At 34.4% G+C, this 25,747-nt stretch overlaps 1 protein-coding gene and 1 long non-coding RNA gene across 6 annotated transcripts; one reads left to right on the forward strand and one right to left on the reverse strand.

The window, feature by feature from the left end:
• Positions 1 to 11,275: 11,275 nt before the first annotated feature.
• Positions 11,276 to 20,350, reverse strand: LOC143254042 (sulfotransferase 1C2-like). 4 transcript variants are annotated; one of them, XM_076508781.1, is made up of 2 exons: positions 20,143 to 20,350; positions 11,276 to 13,406 (listed from the first exon to the last, which is right to left on the reverse strand). In XM_076508781.1, exon 2 carries the CDS (start codon positions 13,378 to 13,380, stop codon positions 12,439 to 12,441), a length of 942 nt encoding a protein of 313 aa, XP_076364896.1. In that variant the 5' UTR covers positions 13,381 to 13,406; positions 20,143 to 20,350; the 3' UTR covers positions 11,276 to 12,438. The 4 variants fall into 4 exon arrangements, with proteins under 4 accessions (XP_076364896.1, XP_076364895.1, XP_076364894.1 ...); XM_076508780.1 differs by lacking the exon at positions 20,143 to 20,350 and adding an exon at positions 14,435 to 14,709; XM_076508779.1 differs by lacking the exon at positions 20,143 to 20,350 and adding an exon at positions 13,677 to 13,807.
• LOC143254047 (uncharacterized) lies at positions 19,487 to 25,158 on the forward strand. Of its 2 annotated transcripts, none has more exons than XR_013029940.1 (2): positions 19,487 to 20,076; positions 21,069 to 25,158. It is a non-coding gene; the product is annotated as an uncharacterized LOC143254047 (long non-coding RNA). The 2 variants fall into 2 exon arrangements; XR_013029939.1 differs by having other exon boundaries at positions 21,072 to 25,158.
• The last annotated feature ends 589 nt before the right edge of the window (positions 25,159 to 25,747 follow it).

Consider the following 25,747-nt stretch of genomic DNA (forward strand, 5'->3'; position numbering starts at 1 on the left):
GAAGAACCAATTGATAACACTTCTCTCACTGTATTTGATTGTATAGCACAAAACAATAATGGGAATAAGTACACATTAGTTGTGATGGACTGTTTTACCAAAACATTAGAGACATAGTGTGTTTCCAACCAAGAGTCGAAAACCAACAAGGAAGCTTGACTTGTTTCAACATTTGGGATGTCTCTGTAAGTTTACTAAGATCAGAGACAAAACTTTGAACCAGCCTTATGTTTGGTGATCTATTAAGTGTTTGGACCCAGGAAGACCAGAATTACATTTTAAATTATTTACACATTTAGTTTTACAGACATCAGGGAATCTGGAATCAAAATATTTCATTTCTGCAGATGAGTTATCGAATGGCAATAAATGAAGTTGCGTGTAACATATCAACATCACTTATGTTTGGAAGAAAAGTGAAAAGTACCACTATATATTCTGTAGTCATTCACACACAGTATGAATAGTAAATATAAACACCATTTGTTCACTGAAGAAATATTTAATCAAGTTATTGACAGCATGAAAAACCACTGTGGTATATGTACTCATAAGATTAGATTTTATTATAATGACAAGTCGCTATATAATTCATGCATAACAAGAAAAGTATCCCCATTGTTAGGTACCTATTGGGAAGGACTCTGTATTGTAGTCAAAATACTCGATGTTTATGGAAACAAAAAACAGGTGGTCGTGTTTGGAACTGCATTACTGAGTGTATCTGGTAGATATAAAAACACTTTTGATAAAGGTAAGCCAGCCTACTGAAGAATGTGTGGTTATTAAGATCAATCATAATGTATTACTAAGAACAGAACGTTCATGACCATCAGTTTGAAGACAACTGTTCCAAGACAAGACATTTTGTAGTCATAAATGACAAACGGTCATCTCACCATTGTACCATACAACAGAAAATAGAAAGCCACCAAAATATTTTGTTGACTGTACAATAAATGTTTGTTTTTCCAATTTCGCGCAAAGCTACACGAGGGCTATCTGCGCTAACTGTCCCTAATTTAGCAGCGTGACACTAGAGGGAAGGCAGCTAGTCATCACCACCTACTGTCAACTCTTGGGCTATTCTTTTTCCAATGAATAGTGGGATTGAGCATAACATTTTAAAGTCCCCATGGCTGAAAATGCGAGCATGTTTGGTGTGACGGGGATTCGAACTCGCTACCCTCAGATTACGAGTCGAGTGCCTTAACTACCAGGCCATGCCGGGTACTTAAAACAGTAAATAAGTAAAGAATTAAACTTTTGTGGATGAACATTTAATTGTAATTTGTTTTACACAATTAAGTATTCCCACAAATATATTTATAAAAATTAATGTTACTGGTTGTAGAGAGATATGTTTGACATACTGCAGGTAAAAGAAAGCAACTAGGTGAATTTGATGTGTTAGTATCTTCTGTGAATTTAGTTCTATTAGTAACCATTCGTTAATTTGTAGAACTGGTAGTCAAAGAAATCAAACGCGTTCATTATTATTAAATGGATTGGACTTGGCATTGTTACTTTTATGAAACAACTCATCAAACAGAAACAGTTACACCAACATTACTATTGTTTTCAAAATCTAAACCATCAGAAGTGTGTGTGTCCTGTTATAAATGATAAACCATTGGACCAATTACTCTTACTTCATTCAGGTCTGATTTCGTTATTTTTAAATTCCCGGTGCTTTGAACAGTTGTATTAGCAAGTAGTTATCGTAAGATGTATACTGTTCCATCTTCTCTTTTCCGTGAAGAAACAATCTTGAATCTCCCTAAGTCTGCCCTTCATGTTAATTGTGAAATCTTTGAAAGCCTACACTGTCATCTAAACTATAAGTTTGTTACTAATTTATCTAATGTGCGATGGTTGTAGTGACAACGTTTTATGAATCTCAAACATACAAAATATTTGTTGAGGACATGGGCATTTAATAAGATGTATTCTATTGATTCATGATCTATATCAGAACAGTTTGGTATAATGTAATATTATGAATCAAAATGATTACATCTGTTTAAGCAAAAAACAAAAGAAAACAATTTGTGGAAGTGTTGTCCATGTAGAACGTTACTTGGAGAACCAAACTTTGTTTGTGACGTGATTCGTATCTTTATACTTTTATTGGGTAAGCGTACAAAGTTTTCAATCGTATTTTGTTACATAATGTATCCAGTCTCCTGCCCTATCATTCATTTTACAAAGTAATAGTTTCCATATTTGGTCATGATAGAAGCTGTATGGTCAATGCCTAAAACATCAGCTGTTTTTCTATTCTTGAATTAATTTGTAATGTATCACTTGTTACCTGTTGCCAAAATGCACAACATACAGAGAGAACCAAAATTATCTTTCGTATTTATATATATTACTAACCAAGTAATTAAAGAAACAACATCTTGTAGCTTAACTCAAACAGTTTTTGATGTCATGTTTTTTACCATTAACGAGAGTACTATTACCTGTTAAAATGGCTACCATACAAGAGAACACCAAATACATAATTTGAATCGTTGACACCAAATCAGTAACTCCAGTACAGGAAAGGAACACCACTGAAAGTAACTGTCTGAGTGTGGATGAAGAAATTCTTGAATACAGACAGTGTGTTACAGAGACCAGAGCTGGGACGACCTCTTTTAGAGATGAAATGAATGTAACAAATAAGTGCACGAATTATTTCAGTATAACTTATGAAAATCGTTTTGACATGCTAAAAATTCCTTGTTCTGTGTCATTCATAAACGACTTCAACTGTATGCCTACAAAACTTCAGTTGATACACAGGCATTGCAACCAAATGAGAGACCACGTCGTAAGACATTTGAAATGAACCCCTTGGACTGCACAGTTTAAGAAAACACATTTCTATTTTGTACAACAAGGCTGCATTCCATAAGTTGGATGAAGTGATTCACCACAGTGTTCGCATTTGTAGCTCGGAGAAACTCCATGACACCATTGAAATAATGCATGATAGTCGAAAGATGAATATTTGGTGCAGTTTTATGTGTGACAGAATTGTTGATCCATTCTTTTTCGTAAATCCACCTCAATGAATGTTGTTGGTCATAAACTTAATATATCAGACATTTTTGAGGCAGTTAATAGGTGGGCCTCTGCATTTGCCAGACATCACTCCATCAGATCTCTGTTTTTAGAGGTATGTTAAGGGCATCATGTATCATACACGTCCAACAAACATTACGGAGCTAAAGACCTTTATAACTGATGTCATTGCCACTGTAACTGTAGACATGTTGCAGAAAACGTGGAGTGAAATAGAGTATCGGTTAGACGTCCTGAGAGCCAGTAATGGTGAACACCTAGAAGTCTCTTGACGTGACAATGAAAACTGAGTTGGGCTAGAATATGTTGAAAACTACATGATTTTATCTTTGGTTATTCAATTATTAAATAGCGAGTAAGGAAAAGTAAATATGGACCACTGTGTATTATTTCAGAAATGGATAACAGCTAAATGTGTTCACATGATCGATTGCCAACCTCAAATTATTTCTGGATTGTGGTTTCATTTATACATGCACATATCTAACGTTATACACATATACAAAGCAAAAACGTGAAATACCCTGTGATATACGTAAATTTATTTATTTATTTTTCTATCTTGTTTAGTAATTTTATGAAGTCGTAAAGTTCACTTTATTCTAGTTGCTTTGTTATACTACTTGATTTCTGTTCTGCTCAAGTGAATATTGCAGTTCTATGAATTGAACAATATTATATCCTTTGCTGGCTGAGTTGACTAAATGTAACAGCTGACCAGTGTTGTGAGAGAATACATGTTAACAGACAAAGAAAGCGAGTTTACCTGTTGATTCCAGGTGCGTTTTTTAGCCAGGTCTATTAGAAAGTCGTGAAGACAAGATTAAACGTGCGACTATCGTGTTTAGTTTAACGGAAGTCAATCCAGAGAGAAGAAAAAACTCTTGAGCTAAACGCACTCAGTAGAATCAACACACCTGTTTTCCAATTTCTTGTAATAATAAAACGTTTGTTTATTTATCAACATTTGTTCGAGCTCCTTACATTTCACTTAAACTCGACTAAATTGGGAACAGTGTCTCCATTTCCAAATCGAATCTGCTGTTAGTCTGATTACTTATTTGATGCTTGTCGATAAATCGATCTTTACTTGAAAATACTTCATTCCAGTTTAGATAAATACGTCATGAAAATGTATAAACGAAATCGAACTCTCTCTGTAACCTTTACTCACATTTCAGACATCTTTGAAGAGATGAGATAATATACTATCTCAGCTATTAAAATTTTGGGTTTTCATGAAACAATTATAGAAAATTTTATTACTCGAAAACAGAATACACTTAAATTTCCATCTGAAAAATCCCATTACGTAAATGTGGGCTTGAATTTCAATGTATAAAAACAATGAGTTCCTGTACATGAGCTCTTTGTTTGTGTTGTTGTCGTTTATAGGGATGAATATAAGAAATTAAAAACATCCGTTTTTAAGATAAAAACAGTGACATCAAATGTTACAATAGACATGGGAGTCACCAAACCTTTTTGGACGAGGACCGGGAGGTGGATCTTTTTAGGCTTCGTGGTTCGGAGATGTCGTGGTAAAATTAAGTAGGGATACATGATCAGAATACATCATCACTAATTTATTTCTCGTAAAATCACATATTGAAAATAGTTAAGGTGCACAATCGTCTTTTTTTAACACCAGTGAGAACCATGAAACTGGTGTTTTTCTGACAAAATTAATTAAGCTTCAGAGTTACTGCTTCCTATCATCAAAAGTGATTACAAATGTTCATCAGATAAGGTTGATCTGTAACTAGGTTTCATGTACTTCATCTTTGAAAATATCTTCACAGAAATAGGTAGTGACAGAAACTGAAATGAATCCACGAACAAAGTTTTATAAATAAACACATTGATCACTTGGAAGACATTTATAGAACTCTATCAACTTCCTTTCTATTTGTCCTTCAACATGTCGTTAGACTGCAGACCAGTAACTTTCATTTGAACTTCAGATGGCAGTTCATCAATAACACAATCAAATGGGTTTCGGAAGATTCTTATTTCTGTTACAGTCACATCAACATCGAACAAATGCTCCTTGAACTGTAGTTTAAGATCATAAAGGAATATCTTGTGTGAACCTGCGTGGGAATGTTTGTTTAAACTTTTCACAACAGTGTGTGAATATCTTGTGTGAACCTGTGTGGGAATGTTTGTTTAAACTTTTCACAACAAACAAAGTGTGCGAAGCAACTCCTCATCAACTGGGATTTATAAATAATTAATTTATAATGATTTCACCTCTATGAACATATCACAGATAAGCGCAGTTTTTACCTTCCAACGTAAGATTGAATTCACTCAGGCATATGGGCAGATCTATAGAAAAACTAATTTCCAAAGCCATTCACTCTCAGTTCTAAGCTGACAAAATCGCGACAATAGAAATGTGGTCAGGACATGTTGCTTCTATTTCACGGCGGTTGAGTCCATGAGAGCAAATGAAGTTCACTGTTGAAACTAGAGGTTCCATGACATATGACAGATACAGATATTTTCCACACAGTGCCTGCTGATTAATAACACTGGGGAACACTCATTTTGTTGCATTTAAAAAAGACCTTTCTATAGTCAATTTGAGTGTGTTGATTTCAAATCTGAAGTCGGTTTTTGTTTGCAAGCTACAGATTTTATGCAATTTGACATTTTTATTTATTTTTTAATTTTTCGTTATTATAGGAAATTATAGGAATAGCTTATCAATTTGTTTGTGTATTTTATTCAGGTAGGAATTTGCGTTTGTAACTTTTGCGTTTGTACACTTCATCTGGACAATCTCGTTTAATGCTCCAGCTGTAGTCAGCCATCATACTTTTGTCCCAGCGCCCTTGGTAGCGTTCTTCCATGATCTTTAGGTCTTGGTGGAATCGTTCTCCTTGTTCGTCACTCACAGCCCCCAGGTTGTCAGGGAACTTATCAAGGTGGCTGTTCAAAAATGAAGCTTGATGCTCATGTTGCACCCGAGATCACGAAAAGCGAGGAGCATTCTGTTCACAAGTTCACTGTAGTTCTCCGCCTTATTGTTTCCAAGGAAGTTCTGAACGACTGCCACAAAGGATAACCATGCTGCCTTTTCTAAAGCGGTCATCTTAGCAACAAACTGATAATCACGAATTAGGGTTCGAATCTGTGGGCCATCAAACACGCCTGCTTTGATCTTCTCAAATGATAACCCTGGTAAAGCTGTGATGATGTGTTGGAAACATTCACCTTCGGTTTCCAGTGCCTTGACAAATTGCTTCATCAAACCTAATTTGATGTGAAGAGGAGGAAAGATGATCTTATCTCTGCTTACAATTGGGTCTTGTATGATATTTGGCATGCCTGCTTCAAGGGTGTCACGAATAGGCCACTCCTTCTGGACCCAATGTCTGTCTCGTGCTCGGCTGTCCCACATACAGAGGAAACATGGAAACTTGGTGCAACCTTTCTGTTATCCAAGAAGAAAGATGACCATCTTTAAGTCTACACAAATGATCCATTTGTGCTCATGATATTTTAATAAGTCCATGACCATTCTCATATCATCATAGTCTTCCCGCAAATGCACTGAGTGACCGACAGGTACTGCTCCATAAACATTCTCATTATGTAAAAGAACACATTTTAGACTGCGTTTTGAACTATCTGAAAAGAGTCTCCATTCAGAAGGACAATAGTTAGGTACACCCAGTTCTTTGAGAAGCCCTTGGATGTCATGGCAGTAAACAAACTGTCTGTCTTCTGAAAAGAAGGTCACTAAAAGCTGGTCACGCTTTCTAAAATATGATACTTTAACAGAGTGATCAACAAGATTTCTGCCTTGTAATTTTGATGCCAAAAGCTCTGCTGCTTTCTTTGAAAGACCTAAATTCCGCACTAAATCATTCAGTTCAGCCTGGGGAAGAGGCTTGGGGACGGGGAAAGGTTCAGTGTCTGAAGAACAATTCTCCGATTGTGTACACTTTTCTGACAATTCACTGTCACAACTGTCTTGTTCGCTTGTATCATGTCCAATGTCTTTATCGTCCAATGAAGGCAAGCCTTTGAAAACTGGAACAGGAACTTCTTCAGAGTGCGGAGCAGGCCGAATAGCTGAGGGAATGTTCGGATACGTAATCTTATGTCGGTTTTTTTTCCCAACACCCGTTGTGTTTACCATGCAGAAATAACAGTCAGTTACATGGTTGGTGGGTTCGCGCCAAATCATCGGAACACCAAAAGGCAGACCATTGGGTTTTCCTTTGGTCCAGTCTCGAAGCATTTCCTCACAATTGTGGCACACAACATGAGGAGCCCATTGCTTGTCTTGATCACCAAGATGAACTTCAAAATATGCCTTGTAGGCACGCTTGACGAACGAGGATATGTTACGTCTCTGACGATTGAGTGTGTAGCATCCACATATGTAGCAGAAGGCATCAAGCTTGTTTCTGCAATGATATCTATCTTTGGAAGCCATGTTTGATCTGAAACAAAAGAAGAATGATCAAAATATTAGAAGCTATCTATATATATGGACGTGAAAATGCTTATACACGGTTTACGCAAGTTCACATTTGTACAATTTCATTAACCTCAAATTGCATACAAACTAGAGCTTGTAGAGAAAAACTAATTTCAGATTTGAAATCAGCGCCTAAAACTCCTTCAGAATCAGTTAAAATATCCAATTCAACTCAAAGTTACTGAAAAAGTGTTCCCCAGTGTAATACAGTGGAGAATTATAAGCTTAGAACAACCCTCACTTTCAACAACTTTGTGAATATATCCAAATAAACCCTTTCTTGCACCACACACATTTTTACCACTATCTGTTATAACACACTACAGCCGTTTACAGTGGAGAACCATAGACTTAGAACAACCCACACTTTCAACAACTTTGTGAATATATCCAAATAAACCGTTTCTTGCACCACACACATTTTTACTACCATCTGTTGTAACACACTTCAGCCGTTTACAGTGAAGAACCATAGACTTAGAACAACCCACACTTTCAACAACTATGTGAATATATCCAACTAAACCCTTTCTTGCACCACACAAATTTTTACTACCATCTGTTGTAACAGACTTCAGCCGTTTACAGTGGAGAACCATAGACTTAGAACAACCCACACTTTCAACAACTTTGTGAATATATCCAACTAAACCGTTTCTTGCACCACACATATTTTTACCACCATCTGTTGTAACACACTTCAGCCGTTTCTATTCCAAGCTGTACTGACTTAGAGATTTTTCGACATCTTTGAAAATTTCCTCACCTGTGGATGTCCCATGCATATTGTGTACAGAAGCTAATTTTCAGACATCTCACAATTAATATTGACTCCAGAAATAAACAACAGCATATGTGAAGTGTCGGACACATCTGTTAACTCGTCAAGCGCTATGGAAAAGCACTCACTCTTTGACCTTGCATTTCAGCTGAGACAGTTTATTGCTTCCATTGTCCTCAACTTTATGTGCTAATGTATTCGTCGAAAAGCTGATAGTCATAAATAAGTCTTTTTCTTTCTGGGCGTATTTTTTTGGTTGCTTCAATGGTACATTATTTAATTAGCTCACCATCGATAAATGGTTTCCCTGGCATTTCAGCTGAGACAGTTTATTGCTTCCATTGTCCTCAACTTTATGTGCTAATGTATTCGTCGAAAAGCTGATAGTCATAAATAAGTCTTTTTCTTTCTGGGCGTATTTTTTTGGTTGCTTCAATGGTACATAATTTAATTAGCTCACCATCGATAAATGGTTTTCCTGGCTTGGCCAACAGATGTGACACTTGGAAACTTGTCCTTGTTGTAGCTTCATTCTTGGCTTTCTTCTTAAATACCAACTGAGGTACACCGGGCATGCATGGAAAGAAACACGTTCCTTCAGGAACACTGGGATCGATAAATTTGTTTGTTTGTTTTGAATTTCACGCAAAGCTACTCTAGGGCTATCTGCGCTAGCCGCCCCTAATTTAGCAGTGTAAGACTAGAGGGAAAGCAGCTAGTTATCACCACCCACCGCCAACTCTTGGGCTACTCTTTTACCAACGAATAGTGGGATTGACCGTCACATTATAACGCCCCTACGGCTGAAATGGCGAGCATGTTTGGTGTGACGAGGATTCGAACCTGCGATCCTCAGATTACAAGTCAAGTACTTTATCTACCTGACCATACTGGGCGTACAACGTTAAGCAACTGAATGGTTTATATACACTGGTGTTTTTCTTTCACATTTTTATTAAATTAACGGATATATTTTTCATTACAGTTTTCTTGTATGTTGGTTTTGTTCTTCTAAACTGGGCTTAATGGCTAGCTCCTTGTCGATGACCACACAAGTTCCTCTTCTGAGGTTGTCTAAAGATTAATTAGTCACTTATATTCGTGACCTATTTAGAGTGGTTTCCACAACTTCAGGACTATGTTTTTTATTTTCTCGGTTATTTATCAGTTGTGAGACTGTACAGATAATTATCTATTCATACTAGGGGGAGGGGACATTGTGCAAGTCTGAGTAAAACCACTTCTATTAAAGAATGTGGCAAAGTGCTTTATGTCATGTTTTGATGTAACATAAACCTGCGACGAATGAGTATTTAATATATGTCTGCTTGAAGACCATTTCTTTCCCGTCAATATTTAATGACCCTCACTTTTCAGGATGTTTATGAAGTTAAGTTAATTTACTCAATAACAACAAAAAATTCCATTTCATCGTTGAATGTTGACCTTAGAACGGTCTACAAGGTCCTCAGTTTGTAGCTAGGCAGTTTCTGGTACAAAGTATACAAACGTGTAGAGTCTGTTGCTTTTTATTTTCCATACTTTGGTTTTGATGAGAAACACAGTGTACTCTATATACTAGTAAAATATACCAACAATTTTCACCACCCTTGACAAAAGTAGAACAGTAAAGCCTTTATTTATACTTATCATAACTTTAGTGAAAGTTTATTTAACTTTTCTTCTAAGTTTTTTTGGAATTTCGCACAAAGCTACTCGAGGGCTATCTGTGCTAGCCATCCCTAATTTAACAGTGTAAGACTAGAGGGAAGGCAGCTAGTCATCACCACCCACCGCCAACTCTTGGGCTACTGTTTTACCAACGAATAGTGGGATTGACCGTCACATTATAACGCCCCCACGGCTGGGAGGGGGAGCATGTTTGGCGCGACGCGGGCTCGAACCCGCGACCCTCGGATTACGAGTCGCACGCCTTACGCGCTAGGCCATGCCAGGCCATTCTTCTAAGTTCGTTTCTGCTTACAATACAGGTAGAAACGTTAGGCTTAACAGGTATCATATAAATATTTATTATTTTTCAAGGTTTGAGGCAGAACTGTTCTTAGTCTCCTATTTTGTATATCTCGACTAACGAGCTGCTACTATTCTTTCTGGTAAACAAGTCTAATAAAGATCCCAGATGTTATGAGTTTTGTTCTTTTTTTGTTTTCGGTCTTACCTTTTTGGAAAAACATTTGAAGGTAGATACATTGTACATTACTGCGACGAGCCTTGTTTAAACGTACACTAATCTTTAATATGTGATTTTTGGGAGTTGGTGTGGGGTCATTTTGTCTCATTTTGATCTCTATAGGTCTGATGCTCTAGTTAAGAGTTTGGAAAAGAATTATTTTTTAAAACTTTTGAATTGGGAAATATTTATAGGGGAGGCGGAAGATGTTCTGTAGCCCTGTCATAATCATCCGAAAGATTTTTTTATAGGTGAATCAAACCATTCTTACAACGTACCAAGTATTTTCATATCACTTGTTACCTTGGAAGCAATATAGTCTCTCTAATACCGCAGTCAATTCTTTCTGTTATATCTATTTTAGAATAACTATTATTCATTACTTTTATATGTATATTTACTTTCTTATGTGCTAGATTATTTTTACACGTATTTTTATTTGTTTTGTGTATTTGAATGTTTAGACTAGTATCACCGTATTTCTTTTTTCTTATGTCATGCTTTAATATATATTTAATTTTCACCTCATAAGTAAACGTTTCATCAAAGATATCACGTTTCTGTGACGAGGTTTCCTCCCAATTAACCAATATTCGTTTTATGTAGATCTTTTTCTTTATGGTTATTTCTTAGATTCCAAACAGATAAGACGCGTCAAAATTTATTCCAGCTTGAAACTATAGCCCTTTTCTTTAAATAAATTAATATATGCACATACAAATGTTGTCTAAAATTATTACAGTTAATTTTTAATTTCTCTAAGTAGCGTCTAAATTTTGCACACATAAAGATTAGTATTTATTTCATCGACAACAACAAACTTAAATTGGTTTGTTGAAATTTAAAACCTTATACAAATCTACAAACAGTTAAGAAATAATCAAACTGTTCTATGATTTAGCTATTACAAAAAACAACTATTCCTGTTGGATAATATTAATAGTTTCCCTAAATCAACGTTAAGAAAAATGTCAGGAGACGAACCATGAAAACTAAATATTTTAATGTTAAATAAAACTAAAGTGTTTTGTCAGTTAGTTGGTTGATTAGTGGCATTCTGTAGAAAGATATTCTTATGATGATAAAACATGCCAGTACTTCAGTGAAGACGTCTGGACATTTCTGTGACATGGATACCAACAGAATAAACAGAACTGGTAACACACACACACCTCTTCAGATTGGTTTACTATCTATGGTTTTTGTCACAGGAGGTCCAAATTGTAAACTGTGTTAACTTTTTTGTTTCAGTGTTTTACATCAGTTTCAGGTTTATTCGTAAAAGAGTCAGTTGAATATTTTACGTTCTCAACAAAAACACACTTAATGTTTTTAATATTCCGAACAACTGTTTATCAGAGTCAATTAAATGTTACGAGTCGAAACATTACATTAATAATATAACTTATGACGGTTTTGGTTAATAATACTCAATACATGGTAAATAATGAAGAGAAACCTAGTTGAAAAACATCTTTGTAAGACATATATATGTTTGAACACATTTTTATGTATAACATTTGAAATTTTAACCAGAATATCACTTTAGGTTCACTCTTTCTCTTTATTTGAGCATGTATTTCATGTTCATCTTTGTCACACTGAAAATAAAATGTAACTCTACACATTTAGCTTCACTGTTATAACATTTAATCTACCATGCTTTTAACAGAACAGAAACAAATTGTTTTCACAATATACCATAAATCTTGACACATTTTTAAAACAAGATGATAATTCTACAACATTCTTGATAATGAAAAACATACTTGAAATAAAAATGTATCTCAGAACGACAGCTATGGGTATTAGCACTTATTGATAAGCAGAGAACAACGTTTTGACCTTCCTAGGTCATCTTGAGGTTAACAAAAATAATTTTTAGATACAATTCTATAACATGTCCTTCCATAAGGAAACTATACCTGGAAATATTTTTATTTTCTCTCTCATTCTCTTGTCCAGTCGCTCTTTCTGTTCCGATGTCATGTGATCACGCCAATCACCAATTTTCCCTTTTCTAAAAAAATCGATTTTCTTGAAATTTTCCATATCGTTATCCGACGTTGGTGCTGGAAATTTTCCTGGACCAGGTTTCTCATGAACTTCTTGGGACAGAGGGTTAAAAACTGGAATTCTATTCTTCATATAGTCAAAACTAGTGTGATTTAGTATTTTACTCAGAAGATATTCGTCAGTCAAGATTTTCTTACCGTATTCTTCTCCAAGAAAGTGTGCAATTTGAATCACTGCTTCTCTGTGATTATTTTTCATATTCTCGTAAGTTAAAAAGAGGACATTGGGGTCGTCTTTATGGGTGAACCACGAGATCAAATGGTCAAAGTAGTCATTCCATGCCACTTGACCTCTGATGAAACATTCGAAGAAATCATCAAATGTTCCTTCTTCAAACTGGTTCGCAAACACGAACTGTTTTGTGTGAAAGAAATACGACACACAGCAGTCCCAGGGGTTCCTGACAACAACAATATACTTACATTTCGAGCTATAAGGGGTGTAAGCGAATGGAAAATGAACTTTGAAGGCTCTAGGGGGTGGAATATGTTCTACAGCCTCAGTTCCTGTGAGCTCAAGGAAAGGAATTTCATTATCAAACATTTCATGAACTTGTGGAGGTGTCGCCCCTTCGTTAAGAATCTCCCATACTATATATTGAGTCCAGGTTGTACCACACTTTGGGTAAGTGACAATTATTACATCTCCTGGTTTGGGTTGGAATCTCATAGCAGCTCGGACTCTGTCCTCTTTGAACAAATACTTGGGGATAAACAACCCGTCGATAAGTTGCGTTTGAGGTTTCATAAAACCTGTCATTTCGTCCTCCAAAAGACCAGCTATATCTGTGATGTAAACACCATAAATTATATATCTATAGTATAATACAAGAGGAAGGTAAGAAAAACATGGTAGATTCACGATAAACTTTTTATAAATATATATCTCAATTATCCAACTACATAATATTTAAGTTGATAAACATAGTAATATCTTTTTGTAGTCGCCACGTGTAAAAGTCATTTACATTAAAGAAATAGACAACATTCTATATCCTTTTATTTAACATATAAAAATAAAAACTTATTAAATTATGTTTATCAATTTCTACTTACAAGCTACTATAAACTGGAAATGAAGAAACTACAGTACGATCAAGTTATGGAACTATATAGCAACCGTTTTACGTACCAATCAGACAGATTGTACTTGAGTAAATAACCAGTTATTACTAGCTGAACTTTTTATCGCTGTTTTAGCTCAATGACGTCAATATAAAGAAACCCAACAACGGTACACGTAGTGTCTTTCATCTAGGTTATAGGGGCCGCTGTAGATTTGTTCGCAATTAGGTTTTTGGAATTTCGCACAAAGCTACTCGAGGGCTATCTGTGCTAGCCGTCCCTAATTTAGCAGTGTAAGACTAGAGGGAAGGCAGCTAGTCATCACCACCCACCGCCAACTCTTGGGCTACTCTTTTACCAACGAATAGTGGGATTGACCGTCACATTATAACGCCCCAACGGCTGGGATGGCGAGCATGTTTTAGCGCGACTCGGACGCGAACCCGCGACCCTTAGATTACGAAGCGCACGCCTTAACGCGCTAGGCCATGCCAGGCCCTTGTTCGCAATAGGCATAGTTGGAAAGTGTTCACGAAAAGTAGGCTTAATATCACATAACTTCGTGCTTTATTAATGAAAACTTTGTATAATTTTCTTGACAGCACATATTACATAATACACCAAAAAGTGTGATATATTATTCAACCATTTTATCAGTTAATACCTTTAATAAAAAATAAATTTATTGAAGCTTCGCTAAATCAGATGAACAAAGAAAAAAAGGAAACCAGATTAGGTTAAAAAATTACCGTTAACAGTATTCTTTGATAGATTGTTTAGACAGAGTATTTATGATGAAACTTTGTAAAATGGATGACAATTGCCTGTTGTGGAGACATACATGTAGAGGACGATGTTTCAAAAGTCTTCCGCCTTTCGTCTTCAAGTCAATGTGTGTGCCAAATGTCATATTAACATGGTAGTAGTTTTGGTTTTTAAACCTCCAGCGAAAAAATCCAAGAGACAAACCAGGGACGCTCAGAAACTGTTGTTTCTCTTTAGTCCCACACGCATTTCTAGGTTATTCATTTCACAGAAATGAAGGAGTTGATTTAATATGATTTTCTCCATCAGTTTGCCAAGACAACTTAACACACTGATGGGTCGGAAGTTGTCAGGATTTGTCCTGTTTGTTTGTTTCTTTGGTATCGTAGTGATAATGGGTTTTTCCATGGGTTTGGGTAACAACCAGTTGTTAGTGAGATATTCATGATGTTTATGAAATGTTGTAAGAAGAGACTAGAACTGTTTTTGAGAATAATATTTGGTATTTGGTCATGTCAGGGTGAAGTGTTTTTCAAGTTTCTAATGTTAATTATGAGTTCAGTAATGGTGATTTTTCAAAACATTGAACTTGAATAGCTTTCTAGTGTCTTACCAGGGAATTGGGGTGTGAAAGATTGATTTGTATGTATGTAGTTATTAACATGTTGTTGGTGTTGTGTGCCAAAGTTGGCAGAGTTTAGGTCACTGAAGGAGGATTCGTGATAGTCGGCTTTCTTCGAGTCCGTCCTTTCGATTATGTTGTTGTGTGTGATATGTTGTAATAAGTAATTTGTGTTTTTGTCGGAAGAAATGTTCTTAAATTTACCAAAATTATTTTGGTCTGTTCTTGGTTTTTTCTAAGTTTTTACAAAAATTGTGCCAACTTATTTCTTTTGGTATTTTAAGTTGTTGTTTAATTTTTACATTTGTTCTGTTGATCTGTGTTTTGATGGTCGGGTTGCATGTTATAAAATGTGTTCGTCTTAACTGTCTGCGTTTGATTATTAATGCGTGAATTTCCTGTGTTAAGGTCCATTGATTATATGAGTGTTTTTTCTTTGTTTTTGGAATTGTATTTTTAATGGCTTTGTGTATGGTTTAAGTAACTTACTTGACACAGTTGAATTGTTAGCATGTTTAATTGAGTGTGGCAGATAGGAATCTAGTGAAGCGCTGAAAATGATCCAATCTGTTTTAGTGTATGTGTACACTGAGGGAGTCAGGTACCTCGCAACGGCGTAGGGCGGGTGGTGCAGGAAATGGGGAAGTGGTCACTTGTGGCTTCATTATGTACACTAAAGTTATAGATCCTGTTTACTGTGTCCTTGGGAGCTATGATGAAATCGAGTACGTCATATGAGCCGTTGGCAACAGAAAAGTGTGTAGGTTGATTATTAGGTGCATGCTGTTTATAGAAAGAAAAGTTTTTTAATAATTCACCCTCTATGCGTGTTTCTGTTTCCTCTTAGCTCTGGGTGTGGGGAATTAAAGTCCCCATGATAATTGGTTTTGGATTACGATTAAGACATTTTTGTTGGAAGTTGGTGTTGATATCTTTTTGAAGGAGAACAATATATGGCTGAGCTAGGGATTGTTAGACGGTTGTTAAGGAGTGTGTTGCAAAAAATCGTTTATATTTCATTTAAAAGAATCTTCTATCGAGATGAGGTGTGATATTTCCATATTAAAATAAGCTATAATGTCTCTACTATTTTCAGAGTAAGGTACACTGTATGTAATAAATCCAGGGATTGTGGTGTTTTGTTTCTCTGTGTTTCCGAAATTATGATGATGTTGGTGTTTATATGTTTGTTTATGTTGTAAATTTTTATTATTTTATCTTTGAGGTTTCCTTGTCAGTTGATGTGTAGAATTTTAATGTGTTGGATCATTGTGTTGTGCTCCTTCTCTTGTATAAATTTTAAGTGATAAATGATGTGGTTTGAGATTGGGAAGATGAAAGTAATGTCTGGCAAGGCTACAGAGAGTCTTGAGTGACTCGTGTCTTGACTCAAAAAATGGGGAATTCACTTAATTCATTTAACATAGCTGAGAAGTTTGTAGTGAATTCCGTGGGGTTGAAGGTGTATGTTGTCTTAGTGCGTGTGGCTTAGGCGTATGTATGTGTTGTTTGTGGTTGTGTTAGTGATAAGTGAAGCTGTTGGAGTTTCTAGAAGTGTTTGTATCGTGTTGTGAGTTGTTGGGAGGCTGTGTGTTAGTGTTTATGGTTTTGAATGTGATTCTGTTACGTATCTGTGTGTATTTAGGGCAGCCTTTGTAACTGGCTGCACGTGGACCTTGACAGTTTGCTCATGTAACTTGGTTTCGCTCGTTTGGGCAATGAGCAACCTCGTGAGGTCCGCTGCATCTCACACATCTGTTTTTGGCCATACAATTAACTTTAGTGTGTCCGAACCTTTGGCATTTTTAGCATTGTTAAATAGGTTTCTGATGTGGTTTCTCCAGTTCGGTCGTGTGTTTCTTGAAAAGTAAGAAGAAACCGTCTTTGAGTAGTTTATTTTGATAGTTTTTGGTGTTTACGGTTACTTTGGCAAGTGGAGTTTCTTGTTTCGTTGTAAATGATTATGTATGTTCTGTTTTTATTATGTCATGACCTTGTGTTTTGAGTTCCTCAGTGATTTTATTATCTTCGATGTCAAAATCGACACCTCTGATAACTACTGTTGATTGAGCAGTGTTATTTTGGGGTGTGTGAATCGTGGCTTTGACTCCAAAGGCATCCTTGGGCCAGTGGGCGAAAATGTGTGCAAAGTCGTGAGGTTCTGTACATTTAAACATGATTCTTTCGTAGAATGTGTGTGCAGGTGCTGATGGTTTTTTATAGTGTCAGGGTGGAATATGGAGAGCGTGTTGTAATTGGTTGGATATCACTGTTTCTCATTGAAGGAGAGATTTTACCGTCAACAGTTTTTATACCAAGTCTATACTACTTGAAGGCATGATTACTGTTTATTGTTTAGTTGATTCTGTTAGGATCAATAATTTTCCATCGATGAAACTTAAAACTGATAGACGGTTATTCTTGAAAGCCATCTAGGCCTAGCATATCCTTTGCAGTTGAACGATTTTTCGACAACAGGCCGTTGTATTGTCTTCACGCCACCAAATCAGTTTTTCTGTTTCTGTTGTCGTAAAGGGTCCTTAGGTTAACCCTAGAAACTGTTAATCCATCATTTCAGTCTCGAAGATAAGAAAACGTAGACATTTTGTGCTCATCCTTCTGATTAGATGGATGCATTGGATTGAACCAAAGGGTAGGAAAATGGCCAGACAAGTTACCAATTGTTTTATCTTGGAAGTTAACTTATGAAATTCTCAGTTAGTATTGAAGTGGCAGATAAGTTGGTTAAAAGTCTTTGAAAGTGTATATGAACCGTCAATAAAAAAGACCAGAACAAAACATATTGAATTAGTTTCATCATTTTAAAATACACTTTATTAGCAATGAAAAACAATGGCGCGAGGTAACTTTAAGTCTTTTTAAAGTGGCCATCATCCAGTCTTTTTAACGGTAGTATGTGGCAGGACTACATCAAGACAAATCTAGTTTTACTTTGAACTATATTAACACTGTCATTCACATCAAGAGACTTGGTTCATTATCAAGAAAGGATGAGGAACTTCCTTTACTTTGTTGTGTGCTTTTTATTCATCATGCTTGAATTAGGAAAATAATAATTAAAATATTTATTAAATCTACTGTCCACATACCGAAGATGACCATCTGAACTAATACCGATTATGTTCAACTAATCAAAGACTTGAATAAGTGTGGGTTCACATCATGGTACCTATCAATTAGCATTCAATGTCTGACAACACACAGGAAAACCACTCAAGTTTTAAAATTCACCTGGAGAAACCAAGTTTTTCGTTGAACAGACTCAGGAAAGTCTAGTGCTTTCTAATTGTTATTATTTTTCAAAAGTATAAGGGGTAAAAATATAAAAGTTCAAACGAAAAACTTATTATAACAATAAAATAAAAAACGTTAGTTAACATTTACACCAGGTAGCGCCGGATTAAATATTTACGAGATCCTGGGCTAAAATTTAAACACATTTCCAAAAGTATTCTCAACCTATAAATAATAAAAAATATTGTTTCATAAAACTTTTTTTTCTAGCACAGTTAAATACTTGATTGAAAAAAAAAATTGGAACATAATTAAATAAACGAAACAAAAACTATACGTTAATTTTTTTATCTTTGAACACAATTATATAAACAAATAAAACAGTACAGATCTTGATTAATAAATAACCAAACACAACAAGTAAAATATTTACTATTCTATATCTCATCAGAGAAAAAAAATCAGAAACAACTGAAAATTCAATTATTTACATGTCATTTATAATTGACATCAACGATTAATGATTCAATCTATCACGTTCAGTTGATATAAGCGACATATTTCTTGCGTTATTCTTGGTCGCCTTTTATTTTTAATAATCTTCTGTATTAAAAACGATCTTTTGCCTGAGGAATTTCTTTTCCTGAAGATTAAATAAATTCTTAGTACAATTTCATAATTCGTAAAAATTGAGATTATAGCATACTTTAAAAGAAAGGTGTAAAAAGAAGGTTAATTATTTCTAGGACGGTGGACATTCACTGGATCTTAGTGATATAAGTCTGTTGCAGGACAAAAGAAAGGATTAAACTACCTGCTGTTCCAAAGAGATATATTTAATGTAATTTACCTCATTTTAGCTCTGTCATAATGTAAAACACTGTTTAGTGTAGGTATTATTAACTAGCTCATTTTGTTAATGAATATTTTATAATTGTTTTATTTGTATTACTGAAAGAAAGATAAAAGAAGGTAATTACTGGAAGTTGTGTTTGGAATTCATAATTGAGAGAATATAGCGAACAGACGATTAAGAAATAAACACAAATAACGTAAGATGAGCGGGAAAAAGTAAAAGTCTGTCGACGTGCTGACTTTGCATCTCTCTGTTTTTGCCACTGCAGACGCCAAGTTATTTTCGAGAAAGTGTAAGGAAAAGTTCTCGTCTTTCGCTTCATACGCATCCTGGCTCGCCAATGCTCCTCAAAAGTATAATAAATCTGTCAAGTTCACAAGGTCATTTGAGACCACCACCCGAGCTCAGTGAATAAGGGTTACTCTAATTCAGTTAAGTTTCAAAATTATGTGTTAAAGTTACACTAGCCGTGTGTGGGGTGAAGAGAAACAATAGTTTCTGATCGCCCCGGTTATTTTTTGCCTTCCTTAGCTAAGAGAACGAAATAATATTTTAACCCAAATACCTACCAAGAAATACACGAAAAAGTAAAAATATTAAGTCACAGCAAAAGAAAAGTTTTGTGTAAAGATAACTGGTAGAAGTGATAGGCCTAACGTTTAATATGTTAGAGAAAGACTAACATTAGGAAAGGAGATAAGAATAATTTATTCTGTCAAAGCGTGGTTCTAAAGTAATTAAACCAACTGAATGTACTTTGACAAAAGGAACAGAGGATATGTTGAAGGAAGAAGACCAAACAATTACAAGCAAGTAGACTGGGTGTTGTTCTTCGACTTCAGACGAATTGTAAGCCTAACAACAACACGGTCTATATTTATATTTTTAAAAGTGTAAGTGAAAGCCTTAAATTCAAAACAAACGAATCTAATATAACCTTTTATTGATCGTAAACTTACATAACTTCTGATGAAGGGGCGGGTACTCCAGCTAGTTGTTAATATATTGACAGATGCGTAAAATAAGTAACCGGACAATTTGACATCTGATAATTTTAGAGAGGTGTTAAAAACTTCACAACGTACTTAAAGTACATATACTGGAGTAAATAAAACTGATAAGTTTGGAGACTTAAATATACACAGTCCTTTCATACGCTTACATAGTGTTGTACCTGGGACATGTCTGTTGTCATTATTGGTTTATACATAAAAATAATGTCTAAATGTTAATATTTTGTTGGGATGTCTAGTTGTGATGTTCCAGAAAGGAACACCAATTATTAATAACTTCTAATCAAAGAATTCCAAATATATTCATCACACACCTCTATCTATATATAAGTTTAGAACTAAGAAATAACATGAAATAAACTAAATAAAAATAAACTAAAATTTTTTTATAAATATTTGAAACTGCCTGAGTGATTACTTGCAATAATCTAAAATCACAAACTGCTAAAATATATTAAAACAATACCTACACAACAACAGAGAAATCTGAAAGATGGAACACAACTGTTGTTCTTTTCATTACTTGAGGACATATTATTGAAAAGAGTTTCTCTGAAAGTTATAAACAGTTTGTAATGTTCATAGTTTTTATAGTTAAGGTTAGTTTGAAATTACCATCACCTTAATTTCATGATGTATTCAGCAGGCAAGATGTCTGGGGCCTCTAACGTCCCAAGTTGTTTTGGGGAAAAACCTGATCCTTTGTTAGAATATTTTAAAATAATGTTTATTGCATATAACTCTAAAATTTATTAATATCTGAACTAATGAGCTAAACATAAACCTTATCAAATTTTTCTATTAACCAAGGTTTTTCTGTAAGTGTAGGTTAAATCACGTGTTACAAAAATGTGTCACTTCTATTCCACCAGCAGACAGCTGAACAGATGTAAGAGGTTTATATGTTGCATCTAAAAAGAAGTGAAAACGTTGGAGCCAAGGACAAAGTTGGTTGGGCCCAAGGATAGGAAAAACAATCAATAACACAAAACTAACAAGGCAGGCTATTGTTGGAGAATTGTTACATGTTTATTGGTACTTATAGGACAGCTACATCACATGAAGTTAGGTGAGAACTTCAGGGGAAATGGTGAGAGAAAATATAACATGCACAAAGCAGCACAAATCAAGAAAAGCCACCATGTGACAGGAAGTAAGGCATATCACAATAAAGCACTGTAACAGTCACATTTAATATCACTGATAGCACTTTGTAACAGGAAGTAAGACATATCACAATAAAGCACTGTAACAGTCACATTTAATATCACTGATAGCACTTTGTAACAGGAAGTAAGACATATCACAATAAAGCACTGTGACAGTCACATTTAATATCACTGATAGCACTTTGTAACAGGAAGTAAGACATATCACAATAAAGCACTGTAACAGTCACATTTGAAACTTCAAATTTGAAATAAATAGAATGTGCCACCATTGACAAAACATGTAATAGCTAATTGTTTATTTGTGATATCCACACAGCTAAAACTTGAATATACACAAATGATTTGAATATTTATAAAAGTGTACATTCAACAACAGAAACTGGACAAAGATGAAAAAACCAAAGAAACTAGCCATCAGTTGTTGTCACTGATTCCTCAGAAATGTTTGAGATCAGTATAAGTAAATCTTCTTTGTCATTTCAGACATCTCTAAATCACCAATGAGAAACGATTTCTTAATATAAATAGTGTGACTGCTTAGTTTGATGTTGGAGATAAATTACTACTGATGTATTACCATTTAGCTATAGAGTTGCTAGTGGAAGGAAGCAAAAACCTAATATTTATTTGTATGTATGTATATGTAAAGTAATAAATAAACAAATTTTAATCTTGTAACTAAGTTAACAAAATGATAAAACAAATTAAAGCTTCAGGATTTACTTTGTTTGTAAACAATGTACATAAAACATCAAAACTGTTTCTCCTCACAGATGGTAAAGTTAAGAATTGTACAGTTTGAACTGATAAATGTGGGCCTTTAAATATGAAAACTGGTAAATAAGTAGCTAACAGTATTAACAGACATTACTATGATTAAAATAGTGACATCCAGCTATACAATATAATGAGTTGTAATATAACATGCAGTAGCTAGTAAAACATAATTCTTATATTCATCTGACATGTTAAAATTGTTCATTTGTTTTTAATACACATTTCAGGAGCTACAAATTTGTTCTCAGTCCAATGGGGCTGTTTAAGTGTAAAAATAAAAATAATTGGAGACATGTTCTTTTTGCACTGATTCTCTCGTAATGTGATGGAGCGAAATACAGGGTCTTTCTGAACTTACTGAAATTTTATTTATATTCTACAAGAAGATAATGAGATGATAAAGGAAGAAAACCCCTTCAAGAGTTCCCTGATGTGAAGAAGATAAAAAAATGAAACAGGAGAGAAAGAAAAGACAAACGGCTGAAAGAAAAGTCCAAAGATGCGTTTCACTATAAAGTATGTACTTGACTGAAGGTCAACATAAGTATTCGTCCTCATAAAGCAACAAAACTGTAAAAGAATTGTCATTTATTCTCATGAAAGAAAGAGGGAAAACTGAAAGTAACAAGAAGATAGAGAAAAAAGTAAACTTTTCTGGGAGGGCATAGCTGAAATTGTAATTTTAAAACAATAAGGTTTAAAGTGTTTCTGTTTAAAAAACTTGAAAATATTTCCACTGTTCTGTCTTAGTGTTCAAATTCCACAGTTAATGTTCCACAGAAATCAGCAGTATATCAGGAAATTTTGCCCCCCTGAGGTTTGCATAATATGTTAAATTAAGAAATGAAAATAAATGATTATAAATTTAGTATAGTCATAATTTTTTGTTTAGGTTGTGTGAGTCTATGAAAGCTCTAAACCATAAACAATAACAAAATTAATGTTTAGTTTATCCCAAATTTATGTGAACTTGGTGTTCAAAATACAGCATGAGAAACCATAAGTTGAATGTAAGATTTATGAGCTCAGAGTACAAAATATTGAAATGATAAACATATATTATGAATAACTTGGACCTGGCTTGGCCATGTGGTTAGAACACATGATTCATAATCTGAGAGTAGCAGGTTCGAATTCCCATCACACCAAACTTGCTAGCCCTTTCAGATATGGGGGCTTTATAATGTGATAGTCAATCCCACTATTCATTGTTAAAAGTATTGCCCAAGAGTTGTTGGTGGGTAGTGATGACCGGTTGCCTTCACTCTAGTCTTACATTGCTATATTAGGGATGGCTAGCTCAGATAGCCCTTGTGTACTTTTGAGCAAAATTCAGAAACAAAGAAACAAATAACTTGTATTATAACTTACTTAGAATGTTTGTTAACACAAACTTAGTGTAAATATTTAGTGGATACTTAGTGTAACTTTATTTCAATAATATTGTGATATTTAATGATAGTTCTGTGTCAAGTAATCTAAATGTTTATAATGAAACTTTGAGTGATTTCTGGTAGAAAATAAGTTAAATAATGTATAGAGTAAAGAAAATGTAAATATTTGACAAAGTGCTATCAGTGATATTTAAATGTGACTGTTACAGTGCTTTATTGTGATATGCCTTACTTCCTGTTACAAAGTGCTATCAGTGATATTAAATGTGACTGTTACAGTGCTTTATTGTGATATGTCTTACTTCCTGTTACAAAGTGCAATCAGTGATATTAAATGTGACTGTTACAGTGCTTTATTGTGATATGTCACACTGTACTTTTGTGATGTCTGTTGTAAGAAACCATTGTAAAAATTCATTATGGAAATATAAACTGCCCTTATAAGAGAAGACAGAGATCTCTGTATTGAATGTGGCCGAGAACTTTTCCTCTTAAATATGTAAACGAAAATTACTGACCACACAAGGGAGGGATGACTGACACTATTTTAGTTTTGGTTAAGGTGATATTAAATATTGTTTAAATGTAAAACAGTTGTATTACCTACATTATAGTGTACGTCAAAGGAGTGAGCTTCAAAGCAAATACAAAAGTAATTGTGGGAGTGTAAAACCATTAAATAAAGTAGTATGTGCTGAAGATATTGATAGGAAATGATATTTGGACCTAAACCACTGTATTTGATTCATTACAAAAGTGTGATATGACAGTAATTTATGTACATGCATGTAATGTTGAATTCCTAAGCAAAGGATAACCCAGATAGAATGGCTGAGTTGAGAGACTTTCAGGTGTCAGCCCAGATAAACCATCAATCTATGAAACAGATGGCAATCAATTTAAATAACATGATTATGTATTACAATTTATGTAAATATTGAGATTACATGGAACTCTTAACTTTGTGGTGATGAGAAACCTACCTGAACTAAAAGTGTAAAAGCTCGTACCAGTCGTCCTGAGATATGTTAAAACTCTAACTTGTTGGGTGAGGTAAAATTTGTAGAATTACTAGATGTGTGTAAAATGTACACTCGTAATTAGGCTTTGATTTTTTTGTGATAATTAGTTATGCTAATTAAAATCTATATAATGAAACAGTTTCTAAGATAGTTTTTGTTACATTTTAACAAGTAATTTGATCCATAGTTTTCTGTGGTGATTGGACAAACGTCTCTACATGTGATCTTCAGAGTTGATACTTAAAGATTATTATTCACCTCACATTGTAAATAACTCTAAACTGTACTGTTGAACAGTGTTGCTGATTGTGGACAAATTTGTGTAACATCTTAAATAATAATCATAATAACATATAATTTTTTTATATTTGACATTTTTAGGTAGCACACAACACAAAATAAACATATTGGAGTAAATAAATGATTTATAACTAAATGTGAAACTTTGCCACAGCTATTGTATTTTTATAAAAGATGATCAACCCAGTAGGCATGTTGAGAATTTGTTAAGTGTAGTACAGATCTAATTTAGTTTAAACATTTTGTTTGTGTTATGTTTGTATTGTCTGGTGTATTTTATTAAATACATTAAAATATTGTCAGTGTGTTTAATTCTTATAACTTCAGTTGATTAAATCTTTATAGAAAAGAAGAAAATTATACAAAAGTCTGGGTAAGAGAGACATTTCTATCCATGTGATTAATAACAGTTATTTTGGCCAATCCGGACAGGTCATAGACAGTCTTGTGGAACTCCATTTTTCATGAATTATGATTATAATTTTCCAGGACATAATGTCAATACTGTTATTGTATAAACAAAATCTTTGTCTTGTTGTTGTTTGTGTTTAAAGCCAGCAAAGTGAATGTTATTTTAGATCGTATCCATAGGAATATTGAATGCAAGTCTAAAGAGGTTACAATGTTATTGTATAGGTCACTGGTTAGGCCACATTTGGAATATTTGAGTTTAGACTTTGGTTCCTTACCATAGGAAGTGCATTAAATTATTATTTAATATTTGTGAATTTTAACACCACTTGTGTATTAATATTGTGTAATTATCAACTAGCAGGCCAACTAGCCACACCATGACAGTCGAACACTGTGTTTATAATGCTGGGAACTTAAGACAGATGTGAATGTTGTTGTGTGTGAACAAGATAAGATATCTAAAATTGTTTTT

Source organism: Tachypleus tridentatus, chromosome 6, assembly GCF_004210375.1.
Source record: "Tachypleus tridentatus isolate NWPU-2018 chromosome 6, ASM421037v1, whole genome shotgun sequence".
Lineage (NCBI taxonomy): Eukaryota > Metazoa > Arthropoda > Merostomata > Xiphosura > Limulidae > Tachypleus > Tachypleus tridentatus.